The sequence below is a fragment of the Oenanthe melanoleuca genome, chromosome 1, assembly GCF_029582105.1.
Source record: "Oenanthe melanoleuca isolate GR-GAL-2019-014 chromosome 1, OMel1.0, whole genome shotgun sequence".
Lineage (NCBI taxonomy): Eukaryota > Metazoa > Chordata > Aves > Passeriformes > Muscicapidae > Oenanthe > Oenanthe melanoleuca.
The window spans coordinates 47,358,380-47,373,730 of NC_079333.1; the positions used below are offsets into that span (position 1 = coordinate 47,358,380).

At 35.4% G+C, this 15,351-nt stretch overlaps 1 protein-coding gene across 3 annotated transcripts in view; it reads left to right on the forward strand.

Annotated features, from left to right (window-relative positions):
• Positions 1–15,351, forward strand: part of PDS5B (PDS5 cohesin associated factor B) — a 96,798-nt gene that overhangs the window by 16,575 nt on the left and 64,872 nt on the right. For all 3 annotated transcript variants that reach the window (XM_056490414.1, XM_056490431.1, XM_056490421.1), the window contains exons 2-6: positions 3,645–3,770; positions 6,975–7,178; positions 11,460–11,546; positions 11,646–11,743; positions 12,842–12,968. In XM_056490414.1, coding sequence (XP_056346389.1) covers positions 3,663–3,770; positions 6,975–7,178; positions 11,460–11,546; positions 11,646–11,743; positions 12,842–12,968 — 624 coding nt within the window. In that variant the 5' untranslated portion in view covers positions 3,645–3,662. The remainder of the gene's footprint in view (positions 1–3,644; positions 3,771–6,974; positions 7,179–11,459; positions 11,547–11,645; positions 11,744–12,841; positions 12,969–15,351) is intronic.

Below are 15,351 nucleotides of genomic sequence, written 5' to 3' on the forward strand. Positions count from 1 at the left end.
TTAATGCCTGACCACTCTTCTGGTGAAGAAATTTTCCTAATGTCAAGCCTAAACCTCCCCTAGTGCCACTTGAGGCCATTTCCTCTTGTGTTGCCATACATTACCTGAGAGAAGACCAATCCCCACCTTGCCTCACCTTTTTTCAGGTAGTTGTTGAGAGCAGTAACAACTGCTCTCCTGACTCCCCCCTGAGTCTCCTCTTCTCCAAGCTAAACAACCCCAGCTCCCTAAGGCTCTTCTTGTGAGACCTGTGTTCTTTCCCTTCTGGTGGTGTACATGGAATAATACTGAAATTTTGAAAACTTATAAAATTCAATTTTTAAAAAAGAAGTAATAGGAACTGTCAACTGAGTCTGTTGAATCTCAAAGATGCTTTCAAAGAAATTCCTTCTTTCAAAAGGCTTGTAGTCTTAGACTGTTTTCTTTTGCAATACACTGAGTCTATAAAAATGAATTTTAAAAGCTTTTTGAAATTCAGTCATTGGATATCACATCACTGGCTTATGGATTTTCTTTTTCAACGTGTTGTAGATACAACTGGCCTTGAGGCTGTTGTTCTTAGCTCTTACTATCCTCTTTTTCCATGACAGAAGTTCACTGCAGCAGCTGATGGATCTGTAATGTGAAATCACAGAGACTTGCACTTGGGTAGAATCACCAAAACACCCTCCCCCCAGAATAAAATCCTAGATTCTACTAAGTGTTCAACACAGATTATTTTGATAAAGCTAGGTATGCACAGCTATATTGGCAGTCCAGAAGAACAGAAACTTCTAGCAGTAGGATGTAATGAAGTTTTATTTAGATAATTGTTGAAATTATAACTGTAGTAAAAGGGGATTGCTTAGCATTGAATTTTCTTTTTTCTTTTTTTTTTTTTTTTTTTTTTTTTTTGAATGATAGGTTTTGTTTTCTGCTGTTTCTTTTGAATGATTTTGGTTTCTGTCAGTATTAGAAGGTTTATAATTCTTTATGCTCTATGTTCTATTTCTTAGGACCTTTTTAGAATTATTTTTGACCCTGTAAGACTAGATGTATTAATTCTCTGAAAAATGAAGTCCTCTTTATTTTTTTGCTGTGTACATCCCAGTCTGTAACCTTGGCTGGCTGTTAGGTGCTAACAATGCTGCTCTCTCACTCTCCTTGCTTAATGGGACAGGGAGGGAAATAAGACAAAAAAGCTCATGGGTTAAGATAAATGCAGGGAGATTGCTTTCATTCTTCACTAATCCTGATGTCTGCAGGGTTGTTTCACGTTTTTCTCACCTGTCTTCCTAATAACTGCTGTGCAGCGTTTTTTGTCCATTCTTAAATACGTTATCACAGAGGTGCTGCCAGCATCACTGATGGCTCAGCTTTGGCAAGGGGTTAGTCCATTTTGGAGCTGTCTGGATCTGGCTCTGCTATGGGAGCAGCCCCTACAGGGGCCATCCCTTCAGCTTCCTTCACTACTAAAACCTTGCCACATAAACACAATACAGATGTTCAGTTTTATCCAGACCTTGGATGCCACTGAAGCTTAAAAGCTTGGTTGTGTGGCTGTTGGACATATTGGCTGCACAGTTCAACTTGACTATAATATATGAGTTTCAGTCTTTGAATTCTTTCAAAATGTGCTCCAAATTGAACTACATCATCATGTTCCAATCAAGTTTCCACTGCATTTGATGTGATCTGACAACTATCCACCACTGGAAAATGGAGTTTTGTTCCCCAGTTCCCTTAGTTCCTGTTCTTCCCCTTGAGTTAGCTTTGATGCTTGTCACACGCTTGTCAAAAACAATTAGGCTTGTTTTTTGAGTTGGTGAGTTTGATTGGTCCATCAAAGCATCTGATGCTTTTATACATTCTCAGATTGAGGCAAGCAAGGGTCTCTTCTGCTGTGATGAGCTTTTGAAATGAATTTAGCTATAATATATAGTATCATCCCATCTGAAAGGTGGAATAGGATATCTATGTCAAATGGCAAGAAGAGTGAACTTCATTACAATTTCTGTGTGCTTTTGAGAAGTCCTAGCCTTACTGTCATGACTGTGCATTAAAGAAATATAACGGGGATAAAAGTGACATCATATCTTAGTATTAGAAAAAGTTACTTCAATGAGTTTTGTTTCCTCCTAGCTTTGTCATTGTCAATCTTTACTACTTCTGACTCTGGCTTCTGGCACATGGCACTGTTCCACTGCTGGGTGTATGTAGGTGCAGGGAAGATGACAGAAACGGAGTTGATTTTCGTGTATCTGTTGAAGTACATTGCATGTTATGCCTGTTGAATGAAATCTGATTATGTTCATTCTCTTAATGTTTTCCCTATTTAGGAAAATAAAATGTGTTGTGCTGTATGTGTTCTTTGAAAAAAAAAATTAAAAGCCAGTGTTAACTTTGTGTTTGGCAGAAGATTAGGTGAAGACAAAGCAACATCTGTAACTTAAGTTGCTTTCATGAAATATGAACTGAAGAATACAAAACATGTCAACATGTTTTGGAGGGGTTGGGTAGGTGAATATATTTCAAGTTTTTAGTTCTCCTTCAGTGTAGAATGACCTTGACTTGGGGGCCAGTAAGTTTTAATTATGGCTGTTATAGAAAATGCTGCTAGCTGTTCTTGTAGATTCTGGCTGATTTTTATTTCTGGTGTTATAGTTCCAAGAAATTCAAAGTATATGTAGATTCTTTTGTAGGAGGTCTGTAGGAAGAAAATACCTGACTTGGAATTCACAGTTCAGAGCAGTCATGACTACTAGAAGTGGATCATACTTTTAGCTAAATAAATTAAAATATCAAGACAATGACAAAGAAATTTCTTTTGTTACATTCTTCATTTGTAACTGCCCTGTACAGTCTTTTTCTAAGATCCTGATTGTCCCCACATGCCATTTAGATTTTTTTGCCATCTTTTCTCTTGATTGCTTTTATATAAGTAAAGGTTTCAGTTCAGCTTCCTTCTCTACAGCAATGAAACTCTGCATAATTTAGAGTGGATTATATGGTAGTCTGCGTTTGCATCAGTTTAAAGGGACTGAGAAACTAAGTAACTGGCTTGTGTTCCTAGTTAGAATTTAGGAGGAAGATACTGTTGCTTATCTGCATTCTTTCACTCGAAGACTTGGCCGTAATGGCATAGAAGAAAGACTTGTATTTGGTCTGCTCAGTTTCTGTCTCTAGTTTCATTCTCTATCTACTGCTTGTCTGGCAGTAGTGGCGAGTTACAACTGATGATGTGTAACAATTAACAGCACTAGTGTTTAGGCTTTTTTGGAAAATTGCATTTTCCAAAAGATTAAAGAGAACACAGAGTCCACTTCAGATGTCTGAATGCCCAAGCTAGCTAGGATCTATTATTACCAAGAGATGGAAACAGATCATACAGTACAGTAAGATTCTTGGTTGCATCTTGTTAGTGTGAAGATGAAATATATTCCAGAATGAGGAGTTTTAGCTTTTTTCTGATGTGTACTTCTTGAAAGCTATATTGTGTCATAGGACAGTCTACTGGATATCAAAATTGTTGCTTTCTCCTGAAGTCAATCAAATTATTGTGTTTATAGCTATATTTCTAGTTGGATTTTGTTTGTCAAAGTGGGACTGATGTGGTTAAGCATGAACTGGTTAAACAACATTGTTTTCTTAATTTCTTTCCACAGTTTTAAAACCGTGAAATCATGGCTCATTCAAAGACGAGAGCCAATGATGGAAAAATCACATATCCTCCAGGAGTCAAAGAAATCTCTGATAAAATATCTAAAGAAGAGATGGTGAGAAGGCTAAAGGTTAGTAAGCAAGTAATTGCCTGCGGATTAAAGTTGCTTGTAAAAGATCCTATTACTATAGTTTATATCTGGAAGGGCTTTTTTTTCCTTTGGGCTTTACCTTTTCTAATTGTAGAAGGAGAAACTTGCTTGCTCTTGTGCCTTCTCTTCTTGAAATGGGTTGTTCAAAAAAGGTTTAAATGCATTTAAAAGTCACAAATAGAAATGAGCTGCATTAATTTAAAATACTACTTAAATTTTATTTCAGCTACTGTGCTAAGTCAGTACTTCAATTGTTTTCAAGTATTTTTCTCTCTAAAAGAGAGTCATAATTTTGGAAATAATTTGGATACCTCTCAATGCATTCCTTTTATGCCTTCATGCTCTTTGATTTGTTTATAAAAAATATTACTCTCATTGTTTTAACATGTATCATGATGAAGGTAGTCTTTGTTATACTTTAGTGTATATACTTTTATTATACTTACAGTGTTTGATGTGTTTCTGCCTTGAGTTTCTTGACCACTTTATTTGGCATAAGTGTACAGGAAGGTTGGACAGACTTGGAAGGTAATTTTGTTACTACAGTTCTGTATCTACCAGTGTACTCTCACAAAAAGGCAGGCCTGTATTGTGCAGAAGGAATGCTGCAGCTTGGGCTTGGCCTGTGAAACAGGAGGGAACAGATGTGGGAGAGGAGCCTTAAGTATTCTTACAGATGGAAGAACTTAATTTGGAGTTGGAACTATGGGTAAATGAACAAAAGCCAATAAAATCCCAAAATGCAAGGATTGCTTCTCCTCTTCCCTCCAGTAACCTGTCTAGGCTTTGGGATTTTGGTTGATGGACTTCAGTGAGTATATAGCATTCTATGATACCGCATAAAAGACAGCATTTATAACTTTGCATATGAGTGTTTCCTAAGACAAGGAATTCTTGTTTAACACTTGCATATTTTTTTCAGCACTGCAGTTCTTACTAATCCTCTTTCTTCTACAGCTTAATTTTATTTTTTTGAATAAAATTTTTTGCCTGGAATGTCAGTCTTTTTTGTCATCTTGATCTGTCTTGCAGAATAAGAGGACTTTTTAGATGTCTTGTGTTTTTTGTTAGCTGTTTATTCTGGCTATTAATTCATTGGTGCCCAGGCAGGGAAAGAACTGCACAATGTTTCTTTTATAACAGGTTGGACAATCCACACTACTCCACAAGTGTACAGAACTTCAGTATAAACACACAGTTACAGATGTTAAAGAGTAGTAGTTGATAAATAAATGAACTATTAGCCTCTTTATTTCTCCAACTGCCAAATTCACATAACTATTAGTGAAAAAGCACTTTTCTGTGCACAAATAGACATTCTGCTGTTTGTTGATGACGATATATTCATATAAATGCAAATTATTGGGAAATCTGAGAAAGAAATGGAAAATATGCAGAATGAATTTCTGTATTAGCATAACTTACCTTGGAAATTTTATGCATTTTGAATTGATGCCCTCTTGAAGTTTATAATAGTTATCATCTAATAAAATACTAATTTTATTCTACCAGTCCAACAATACACGTTTCTGTAAGTTTATACAAGTAAATTCCAAAGCTTGTTTCTGTAGAATGACATAGTAAAAATTGAATGGGTTAAGAAATATGTGCCACATCTGGAAGATGAAGCTCCAAGAGTATAAATCATGGTGGTCTGGGTATGATTTCAGGCTCCGGAGTCCTCTAAACTATTGCTTTACAGGAACCTGGAAAACTGTGCTAGGACAACTAGCTTGTTTTTCTTTGTTTTTCCTTAAACACTGTGATGGATTGCTCTTCAGACAGGGTGACTGATCTTTGTTGTCCTAACTTGTACAGATGTTCATGTTATCAGGGAAAAAACACTAAAGGTTCATTTCCAGAGTAGAAAAAACCCATAGTTGTTACAAGAAGTTTGAAAAGACTACTTTTCATAGAAATGAAAACAATTCTGGCTTGTAAATTAATTAGTGTTTAAGGGCACCAGTCCACTTCAAGTGGTTCTTCTTGTACCTGACTGGGGAGGACTTTATTTTTCTTGCAGTGGAAGTTGTGTCTGCATAAGCTGCTGATCTTCTGTGCCTTTTTGTAAAGGATTCTAATATGTTTGAAAATTTCACTGCTTCTGTGATCCTAATTATACAGAAGTTTGGAGGTTTTTAAGTTGGGCTTGTTGCTTCCTGACCAGTTATAGTAAATTTTTTTGAGGGGGAAAAAAAACCCAACCAAACAACAAACTTTAGCAAAGTAAATTATTTTGCAGTGTTAGAAGATTCTAGGACTTGATATTATTATTCTTTGAATAATATCTCTTCCTGCACTAAGAAATAGGTGGGAGTTTTGGCTTTAATTCTCAGGATTGTGTAGTTAAGTCTTCAGTATAATTTTGTTAATTTTACAGGAGTTGAACTTCTTAAAATAACTCTGCCTCTGTGAGTCAGATAAAGAATTGGAGAAGGACATAATTACTTTGTTTTGTCAATAAATTTCCCTCCTTCAGAAAGCTCTTAAATGTAAGAATTCTCACCAACTAGCAGTTACTAAATATAGCTTTTCCTGCTTTTGTTTTATTTAGCATGTTAAATATTTGGTGTCCTAGACTTTTTTTTCTTCCATAACTTCAGTAATTTCATCCTAATAATCCTAGTGGTTATTTTAGTTTTGTTGGAGAACATCCATGCCACTGAACTGCCTGGATTTATATATGCATTTGCTGAGTGTGTGCTCTGCTTCTGGACAGCACAGGGAATAGAATTTTCCTCAGAGCACTAATAGGCAAAAACCTGAAACTGAAAGAGGATAGAAGTAGAAAAAATCATCACTAGATAGTTGAGGGAGAAACAAATATTTTTATTAATGTTTTACCGTTTTCTGAGTTTTAAGTGAATGATGTAACAGTGAATGCTGTTGCACTTCTTCAGTTGTCCAGCTTGATTGTATGGTTTCTCAAAAAGATTTGGGAAGTCTGCAACTAGGCTTTCAGTAGTTCTGCTGAGACTGTGTGTTGGGACAGTTGATAGAGGACTTGGCCAGGTCTTTCCTGTGCTCTGAAAAATGAAAACACTGGTTGCTCAAGTAAGTACTACTGCATAGCTAATAATGCCTCTGACAGAAGTTGCACAAAACCAGAAGAGTAACTTTTAGTAAGGATTCTGTTAGACAGAGTATTTAATTTTATGTACTAATGTGTGTCTGTCTATTTAGATGGTTGTGAAAACTTTCATGGATATGGACCAGGACTCTGAAGAAGAAAAGGAGCTCTACCTAAATCTTGCTTTACATCTTGCTTCAGATTTTTTCCTCAAACATCCCGATAAGGATGTACGTTTGTTGGTAGCATGTTGTCTTGCTGATATTTTCAGAATTTATGCCCCTGAAGCTCCATACACTTCACCGGATAAACTGAAGGTAAATTAATGTTTTTACACTCAGTGATTAATATAATTGGTTATGATTGCTTTTATCCTCTTTTTATTTCTGGTTCAGCCTAAACAGTTCAAAGTTTTCACTTGATTTTGGAATATGATTGGTCAAGTTCAATTGCCCATGACATAAAGGGCTGTACAGCACATGTTCCAATAACTTGCAGAGTTTTGGATTTGTATTGAAAATAATTATTTTATTGAACTGTTTTTGGGATTTGCAGGTTACTTTACTTTAGAAATATTTATGATAGATATAGCTTTTATCATAATCTCTTGCAAGATAGCTAATACCTTCATTTGGGAAAATAGCCTTGCATCTCAAATTAAACTACCAAGAGGCAGATAATTGTATATTTATAGATGAAAGTTCTGTTGAAATAAAGATGAAGTACTTTTGTGCCGAGTTTAATGATTTTTGATGTGACTTGGAAAATTCTGCAATTACAAACATCGCTGATCCCACTAGATGGAGATGGCTGATAGAGAAATGTCAACTTTGAAAAGGAAGTACAGATCTGACTCATTTGTTTCAGAAAAAAAAATAAATTTTATATTGTTTTGTGGGGTTTTTTACTTTTTAAAGTAGAAATCTAACTTAGTTCCCAACTCTCTAAATCAAACTGTTTCCCTTGCGCAGTCAGAGTCTAAAGTGATGAACTGAGTTTTGGGGGAAATGTACCACAAAAACAGGTGAAAGTAACACTGAAAAATGCATGCTTTTTTTGTCCTCCTGATTTAGGAGTGTGTGTGGTCTTTTTTGTTTAGTTTGGTTTGGTCTTTGTTTATTCCACAGTAGAATAAAAAGATGGTTGTAGTGTATAGGCTATCTATTATCACTTAAGAGGAAATCACTCAATTACTCATCTAGTGGTTGCACCAGCAGTGCTTCCTAATTAGGGAAACTGCAGTTTCAACTGCAATAGTACATCTTTTGTTAACAGACATACTGGAGAGATATCTAGGGATTTTTCTTAGTTCTGTTTTCTTAATTCTGAATTAGTGTGTAATCTACTTACCTTACTTATTGATTGCACTCTCTTCAACTGTAGATAAATATTAGCTTTCTCTACTGTGCTATATTTATGCACCTGGTTTTCAGGTGTCCTGATTTCTATTTCAGTTTTGGGTATGTGTTTTCATCTGCTTGTTAGGCTTAGAGCTTTAATTTCTGTCTTTCTCAGTTGGGCTAACTAAGTTCCTCCTCAGGCTATTTGATATACCAAATGCTACTAAGCTTCAGATTTTGTAGTTTACAAAATTGGAAGGTTTACAGTAGTGATCTCATACCTGAAGTGTCAGAGCACTACCACCACTGCTTGGACAGAGCTTGGAATGAATGAGGGACTTCTACTGCCAGCATTGAGTTCTGTAATCTATGTGGATTTCAGAATTCAGTTTCTTGATGGAGTTTTCTAAACACATTTTGAGAAATAAAGAGAAGCCAAACAATAGGGACCTTTTCCTAGGGCTGCTGGGGTAGGTTTTTTGCAAACCCATTTCCTCTGAACTCAGCTTTTGTGGTTGCAGGACAAGCTCTGGTAGAAATGTCGAAGAGTTCTCTCCAGTTTATGACAGAGGTAAGAGGAAGACTGCTTCCTCTTGGGTTATATCTTGGCATTATTTTTACCCAGTATTTAGTGTCAAATCCATACTGCAGCTGAGTCTATTCCTGTATGTTTAACACCAAAGTTAAAAGTGGAGTGCTGAAAAGGATTAATTTCTTGAGAGGAAAAGACTTAAGCTTTTGCCCTTGCTTCAGATTCAGTGAATCTCTTTGTAACTTACACATTGTGCAAGTGAGATGCTGAGGAAAGGACTAAGAATTTCAGGTTTCTCTCTTTTATGTGTATCATCAGTGTAAATCCTACATTCCTTGCTGATCATTGAAAGATCATTGATAACAGGGATGGAAAATGCCATGAATGGAATAAAAACAGAATTGGAGTAGGTTTACTATGCTGGGATATCAAAACTTCTGGCTTTAAGACCTCCTCTGTCTGTGTAAAGCCTAGAGCCCAAATCTGTTATTTTGGTGGGAAGGTAATCTAATCACTTAGATGTGGTAATTGAAAATTACTTGGACAGAAGGACTGTTTGCCTGTCTCTACTGAAATGTAGACATTAAAAAGGCTGTATGGTAGCAGAACCTCGGTTATTTGAACATGTTCTCTGGTGAGAGCCATGGCTCTGATGATTACTGAAGCCATGATGCAGTTAATTGGCACCAAGACAGCAATCCACAAAAAATGGTGGATTTATTGTGAAATTTTTCCAATTTTTTGGCTGAAGCCAAAGTTTATTTTAGCCCGTGTTCAAAAGTATGTTAGGTGTGCTTAAAAAAGGGAAAAATGTGGTTAAAAAGGGGGAAAATGTTTGGTCATAGTACATGAGATATTAAAAATTAGTGAATACTTCTGAGTTTAGTCTGTCTTTCTTTCTTTAAACAGGAATAGGAAAAAATAGTTTAGGAATAAATGCTTGCTTTTTCAAACCATGCTGTTATTTGAAGCATTCAGGTGTTGGACTTCTAGTGTTTGCTATTCATTAATGTCTGTAGTTATATACAGCACAGTGATGAGAACTTTTGGAAAATCAGTAGGGTCTTTGAATCACATTCAGTATGTACGTATTGCATATTGAGCAGCAGGATAAAAAGTAAGATACTTGGTTAAATGAACTCACTGAGATTTACCTCTACATGTGAAGTTTAACAGAAATAATTAACATAGAGCATGGGTTCTGAGATTAAATAGTTTTTATATTTGGCATTGGTCAGTCTGTCACATAACCCTTTTCTTCAGTTGATTCTTATTCTTTTCTGAGATTCAGTTTGTATGTCTTCTAAACTCTACAAAACCTTTCAGTGTACCTATTTTCCATAAGATATCATTCATTTTTGGGTGGGGACTGATGGCCTGCTAGTGTTCAGGCACTAACTTTTAAAGGAGAGATTCTTCAGATGGGCATTTGCATGGGGACTGAATGCTCCTGAGTGGTTGGAGACTGTTAGATGTGTCCTTGGTGTCTTTTGGTTTAATTTCAGCTGAAGAGTCTAGATGGTGTACTCTGTAGTGGATCTTAAGTGTGAACTGGACAGTGATCCTCTGGTCATCCTTAATTCTTCAAAATCACTTTCAAACCTAATTAAAACATGAATGTAGCTGTATCTATGAACAGTGTGTTTGCTGTGATTTGTTGCCAAGAGTTGGTGATATCACATGTAATCTAGTTCTTGATTTTACCTAGATTCACAGTAAGTGCTCAGCTTAATGATGAAGGCTGGATTTTGTGGTTATAGTGTTAGAAAAAAACCCCCCTATCATTTTCTTTTGTCTGTGTATTATTCTTGGGCGACTTAGGGGAAATGGTAATTTTGAAAGACTATTTCAGGATTAATAGTAAGGCTCTCTTTTATTTATTATGGCAACTTTATACCTTTTGGAATTTATTTGATTTACACCTAGGTTGCTAGATGAAATATGGATACAGTTGAGGATGTGAAGAGTGTTTCTGGTGATACTTATTTCTAAATATTCTGATTTAATATAGTTATGTTAGATTAATATAGCTGTAGTTGTGAATTTCCAGCTGTTAATTATCTGATGTAAAAAAAATTACAAATATACCTTCATGTGTGTTTCCGTTCTGTTCATAATTGACTATTTGTTCCTTGTAACCTGCTTCAGTTTACTCTGTGTGAGACTTTCTTTAGGAGTCTTCTGGTGGTGAAAGTTGATAAAGGAAGCAGGAGCAACTTGGTTTATTAGTTTTTGCAAGAGATATTATCTGTGTCAGTATCTCAATGATTGAGAAATGCACAAACAATACAGAGTGAACATATAATAAAACTCCTAGGAAAGATGTAGTTGCTTACTCCTCTTTTTCCCTTCTTTTGAATCTCATTGTAATATGAAGTAAAAATATTAAATTCATTGTCCTGCTGAATAATAATCTCTTGACTTCTGCAGCCAGACAGTTGCAGCTGTGTTTGTTGAGTGCTTTTCTTTGGAAATGAAAACCATTTGTTTCCTTAGGAAAAGGTTACTTTCTCAACCTTTTAAAGAAACATGAATTATTTTAAAATTACTCCTTGACATTTTCCATGAGGTTTTTTAGATGATCTTCTTTTGGATAATGAAATAATGTCTGTCATTGCTGCATATTTTGTAGTGACTAAATAATACAAGTAACTTTAAAAGGTAATTATTTTATTTTGAAGGTTTAATTGCAGTTGATTGAATAACTAGCACTTCTTTCTTTTCAGGATATATTTATGTTCATAACAAGGCAACTTAAAGGTTTAGAAGATACAAAAAGCCCCCAGTTTAATCGATACTTTTATTTGCTTGAGGTAAGCTTCGTAATTTATTTCATAATAAACTGTTAACCATAATCTTTCAATTGAATTTTCTATTAACTACTCCTTTTATTTTTTCCTATTCCCACACAGAACATTGCTTGGGTTAAATCTTATAACATATGCTTTGAATTAGAAGACAGCAATGAGATTTTTACACAGCTGTATAGAACGCTGTTTTCAGTAATAAAGTAAGTACTTTCACCTCAAATTACAGCATATTATTGCATGATTGAGGTCAGCAATTTCTAACATAGCTGTTCAATGTGACTTTTAGAATTAATGACCATAATTTTGTAATTTAGTTTAACTAAAGGTAGTCTTTTCTGATTTATGAAACAAGACACACTGCACATCATCTTTTTTCTCAGAAAACTTAGCTTTGGTTGTCATTTACTGCATTTAATTATTCTGTTCTTGAAATTGAATGGTGTAATATGCAATTCTAATGAATCTGGAGGATTATTGCTGTATAAACATGAGTCAGAAAGTAGTGGGCACTGGAAGGTACTGCTAGAGGTAGTCTAGTCTATTCCCTTTGCTCAAACCAGGTCAGCTTGAGCAAATTGCCCAGAACTGTAGCCAGTTAGGTCTTGAGCATCTTCAAGGATGGAGAGGCTGTGCCCTCTTTGGGCAACTTTCTAGTGCCCAATCATCCATTTATTAAAAAAGTTTCTTACGTCTGAGTGGTATGTCTTGTATTTCACCCTGTGCCCATTGCCTCTCTTTCTGTGACTGGACACCACTGAGCATGTGATGTCAAGACAGGGCAAGACTGCCCTGTCTTCTCTACTCCCAACATCAGGTATTTAAACTTATCATTAAGGTCTTTCCTAAGCCATCTCTTCTCAAGGCTCAAAAAAGATGTTAGCTCTCTCAGCCCCTCCTTCCATGAGAGCAGCTCCAGTCCCTTCATCATCTTTATGAACCTTTGCTGGACTGAGTCCAGGATGTTTCTATCCCTTCTGTGCTGAGAAGCCCAGAACATCACACAGCATGCCAGAGGGAGTCTCCTCAGTGCTGGGCAGAGCAGAGAGATGTTCTAATACACTGTCTTTTCATGGTAGGGGCAGATACAATCTTACTGCATTAGTGAATGTGGAGAGCATGAAATTTAAGACTGATTGTATATGCAATCAAGGAATCAAAGTATTTTGATTTCTAAGAAAAGTTGTGATTTGCTGATTTTATTCCTTGTTGTTTGGTACTCACCACAGGGAGCACTCTGAACAAAAGTTGTACTTTATATAAATATTACACTAAGAATTGTTTTTTTAATTTTATTTCAGCAATGGTCATAACCAAAAAGTACACATGCACATGGTTGATCTAATGAGCTCTATCATTTGTGAGGGGGATACTGTATCACAGGAGCTTTTGGACACAGTGTTAGTTAATCTAGTGCCAGCACATAAGGTAAGACTTTTTGTTTTGTTCTATTGTTTTTTTGTAATCATGATTTCTTAGATATATGTGTTCAGATATGTAGATCTGATTGAGAGAATGGCTGTAGCAAATGTCTGTATCATCTGGATTTTGTTCAGCAAACAAGTAACTTTAAGAAAATTCAATCAAGTTTCATTGCTCTGATATACTTGATATAAGGGAAGTATCAGTGGTCACAGTAATCTAAAAGGTTGAGCGCCATATGAGTTTAAACACAGTTTCCTTATGTCCCATCAATGCCAGTAGAAGGGATCAGAGGAGTTACAAATATCCTTTGGGAGGTTTTTAATTCATGTAATGCTATATCAACAGCTCAAACTAAGGTGCTACCCTGAGTGGGAGGGGAAAAGTTGTTAGGACTGTTGATTTGTAATTGGCTCTGTTGTATTTCAGAAATGTTGGCTTGGTGTTATTGGTATGTTAGTGATGCAGCCATAGAATTAAAACTGTGTGCAGAAGTGGTGGTTCTGGAAGAACCGAAGGATTGGCTCAATGAATAATGTCAGGTTAAAAAAAAAAAGTCTCCTGTAGGTGAACTAAATAAAAACTTCAGAGCTGTGCACATGTTTTGATACTTAAATGATTAAAAAGCATGATTAAAAAGTCTGACTCCTTAGTTCAGGAATCTAACTGTGTCTCCCATGAAATCTCATGGGCTACTCACTTGTAAATTGTGCATGACAAAAAAAGACTGTGGGGAATTATCTATGAAATTTATCTTTAGCTGTATTTCAGGCACATCTAATAGCTTTTTTTTAACTTAAATTATGTTCAGGAAAGTGGTAACTACTGTAGTTTCTGAAAAGTGTAAGGTTAAGTGGTTATTAACAGAGAGATGCTTTGGAATGCCTTCTAGTGTACCTTTACTACTAGCCATTAATTTCAGTAAATAAATAGCACATAAATTATTTTCTATTGACAGTGAAAGATTAAATGTTTAATATAGGTCAGTAATTAGTTTTTACCACTATAAATGTTTTAGCTGAGTCCTTCAAGGGGTCTAATACTTCTGTGCCAGGAGTAGACTTAAATTTGTGTGCCTAAAGTCCAGATTTATGAAGTAAAGCTTTGAAATACAAAAAATAACAGCAAGAATATGCAAAATACTTCCATATGTGTTTTCTCAATTATTAAGAATCTCTTGTTTCTTTGTCATGTATGTTAAACTTGATTTAACTGTACTATTTTCATGTTTCATATTAAATAAACTGACTTTCAGTTGAAGAATTTACATGCTGTTAGGATGTCTGTAGCATTAAAACAATTCTGTTTCATAGTGAATTTAAAATTGCTGGCTGAATATTTTAATAAGGATATTAAGGATTTTGGGGGTTTGCATTTTCAGCAGCTTTTTTATTTAATTGAAGTCTCTCTCTGGATAGGATGCTCATTTGTAGCCTGCTTTCTAACTGAAATAGTTACATAATGTCAAACTGTATTCTTGGTATGTTTACCTTATTTTTTTTTTCATATGAATGGAAAGGAGCTTCTAATATTTTTCTGTTTCATCTCAAAATCTTCACATAGTGAATTTTTATTTAAAATTATTTAAATTTTGGGTCCTCTAACTAATTTCTGTGGCTACTGATACCAAGTTGGAATAGTGTAATAAATTCAGAGTTGAGAATTTTTCCAATCTCCCATTGAGCACAAAACTAGAGGGAGATAAAGGATAAGGTCCACCATAAAAAAGAACTGTGTCTTGGCTGACCTCACTGTTCAGCTGTATGGGCTGTGGAAAAGGGAAATTGAATAATCAGACTCATCACCAAAAATGGCATAAAGGCAGACATTGGTGTAATGGTCTGTAGGGAATACCCAGATTTTCTAGGGATCAAAATATATTTTTGATGGAGTTGGAAGGAACATAAATCTGCTACTAGCTCGGGTTTGAAGATGATCAGATTCAGAGATTGTTGAAGATAAGACAATTATATCTGTAGAAAGTGACACAGGCAAGTGGTGTGTTTTTAATATGTCCAAAAGGAAGATTGTGTATGAAAGGGAACATGTAGTGGCCTTGTGAACTGAATGGCTGCATCGTAGAAAAGAGTTGTATTGGTAAAACAAGACTAAGCTCCTCAAATCTCAGTCTGGATAATTTATCTAACTTGTGGCCTGTATATTTTGAGAACAGAAGCTTTATCCAGTGGCTGAAATTCAACATTGGACAGCTTGAATATTTTTATTTTTGAATATTACTTGAATATTTTTAAAGATGTAGTAATTAGTTGAGCAGTTTACAAAAGGTTAATTCAATGTTGTTGCCCCTTAAACCAAGACAATATTTTCCCAAAGATGAAAGATGGATGTGGTCCATGGTTCTGAGTAGTAAGTGTAAAAAGCAATGGTG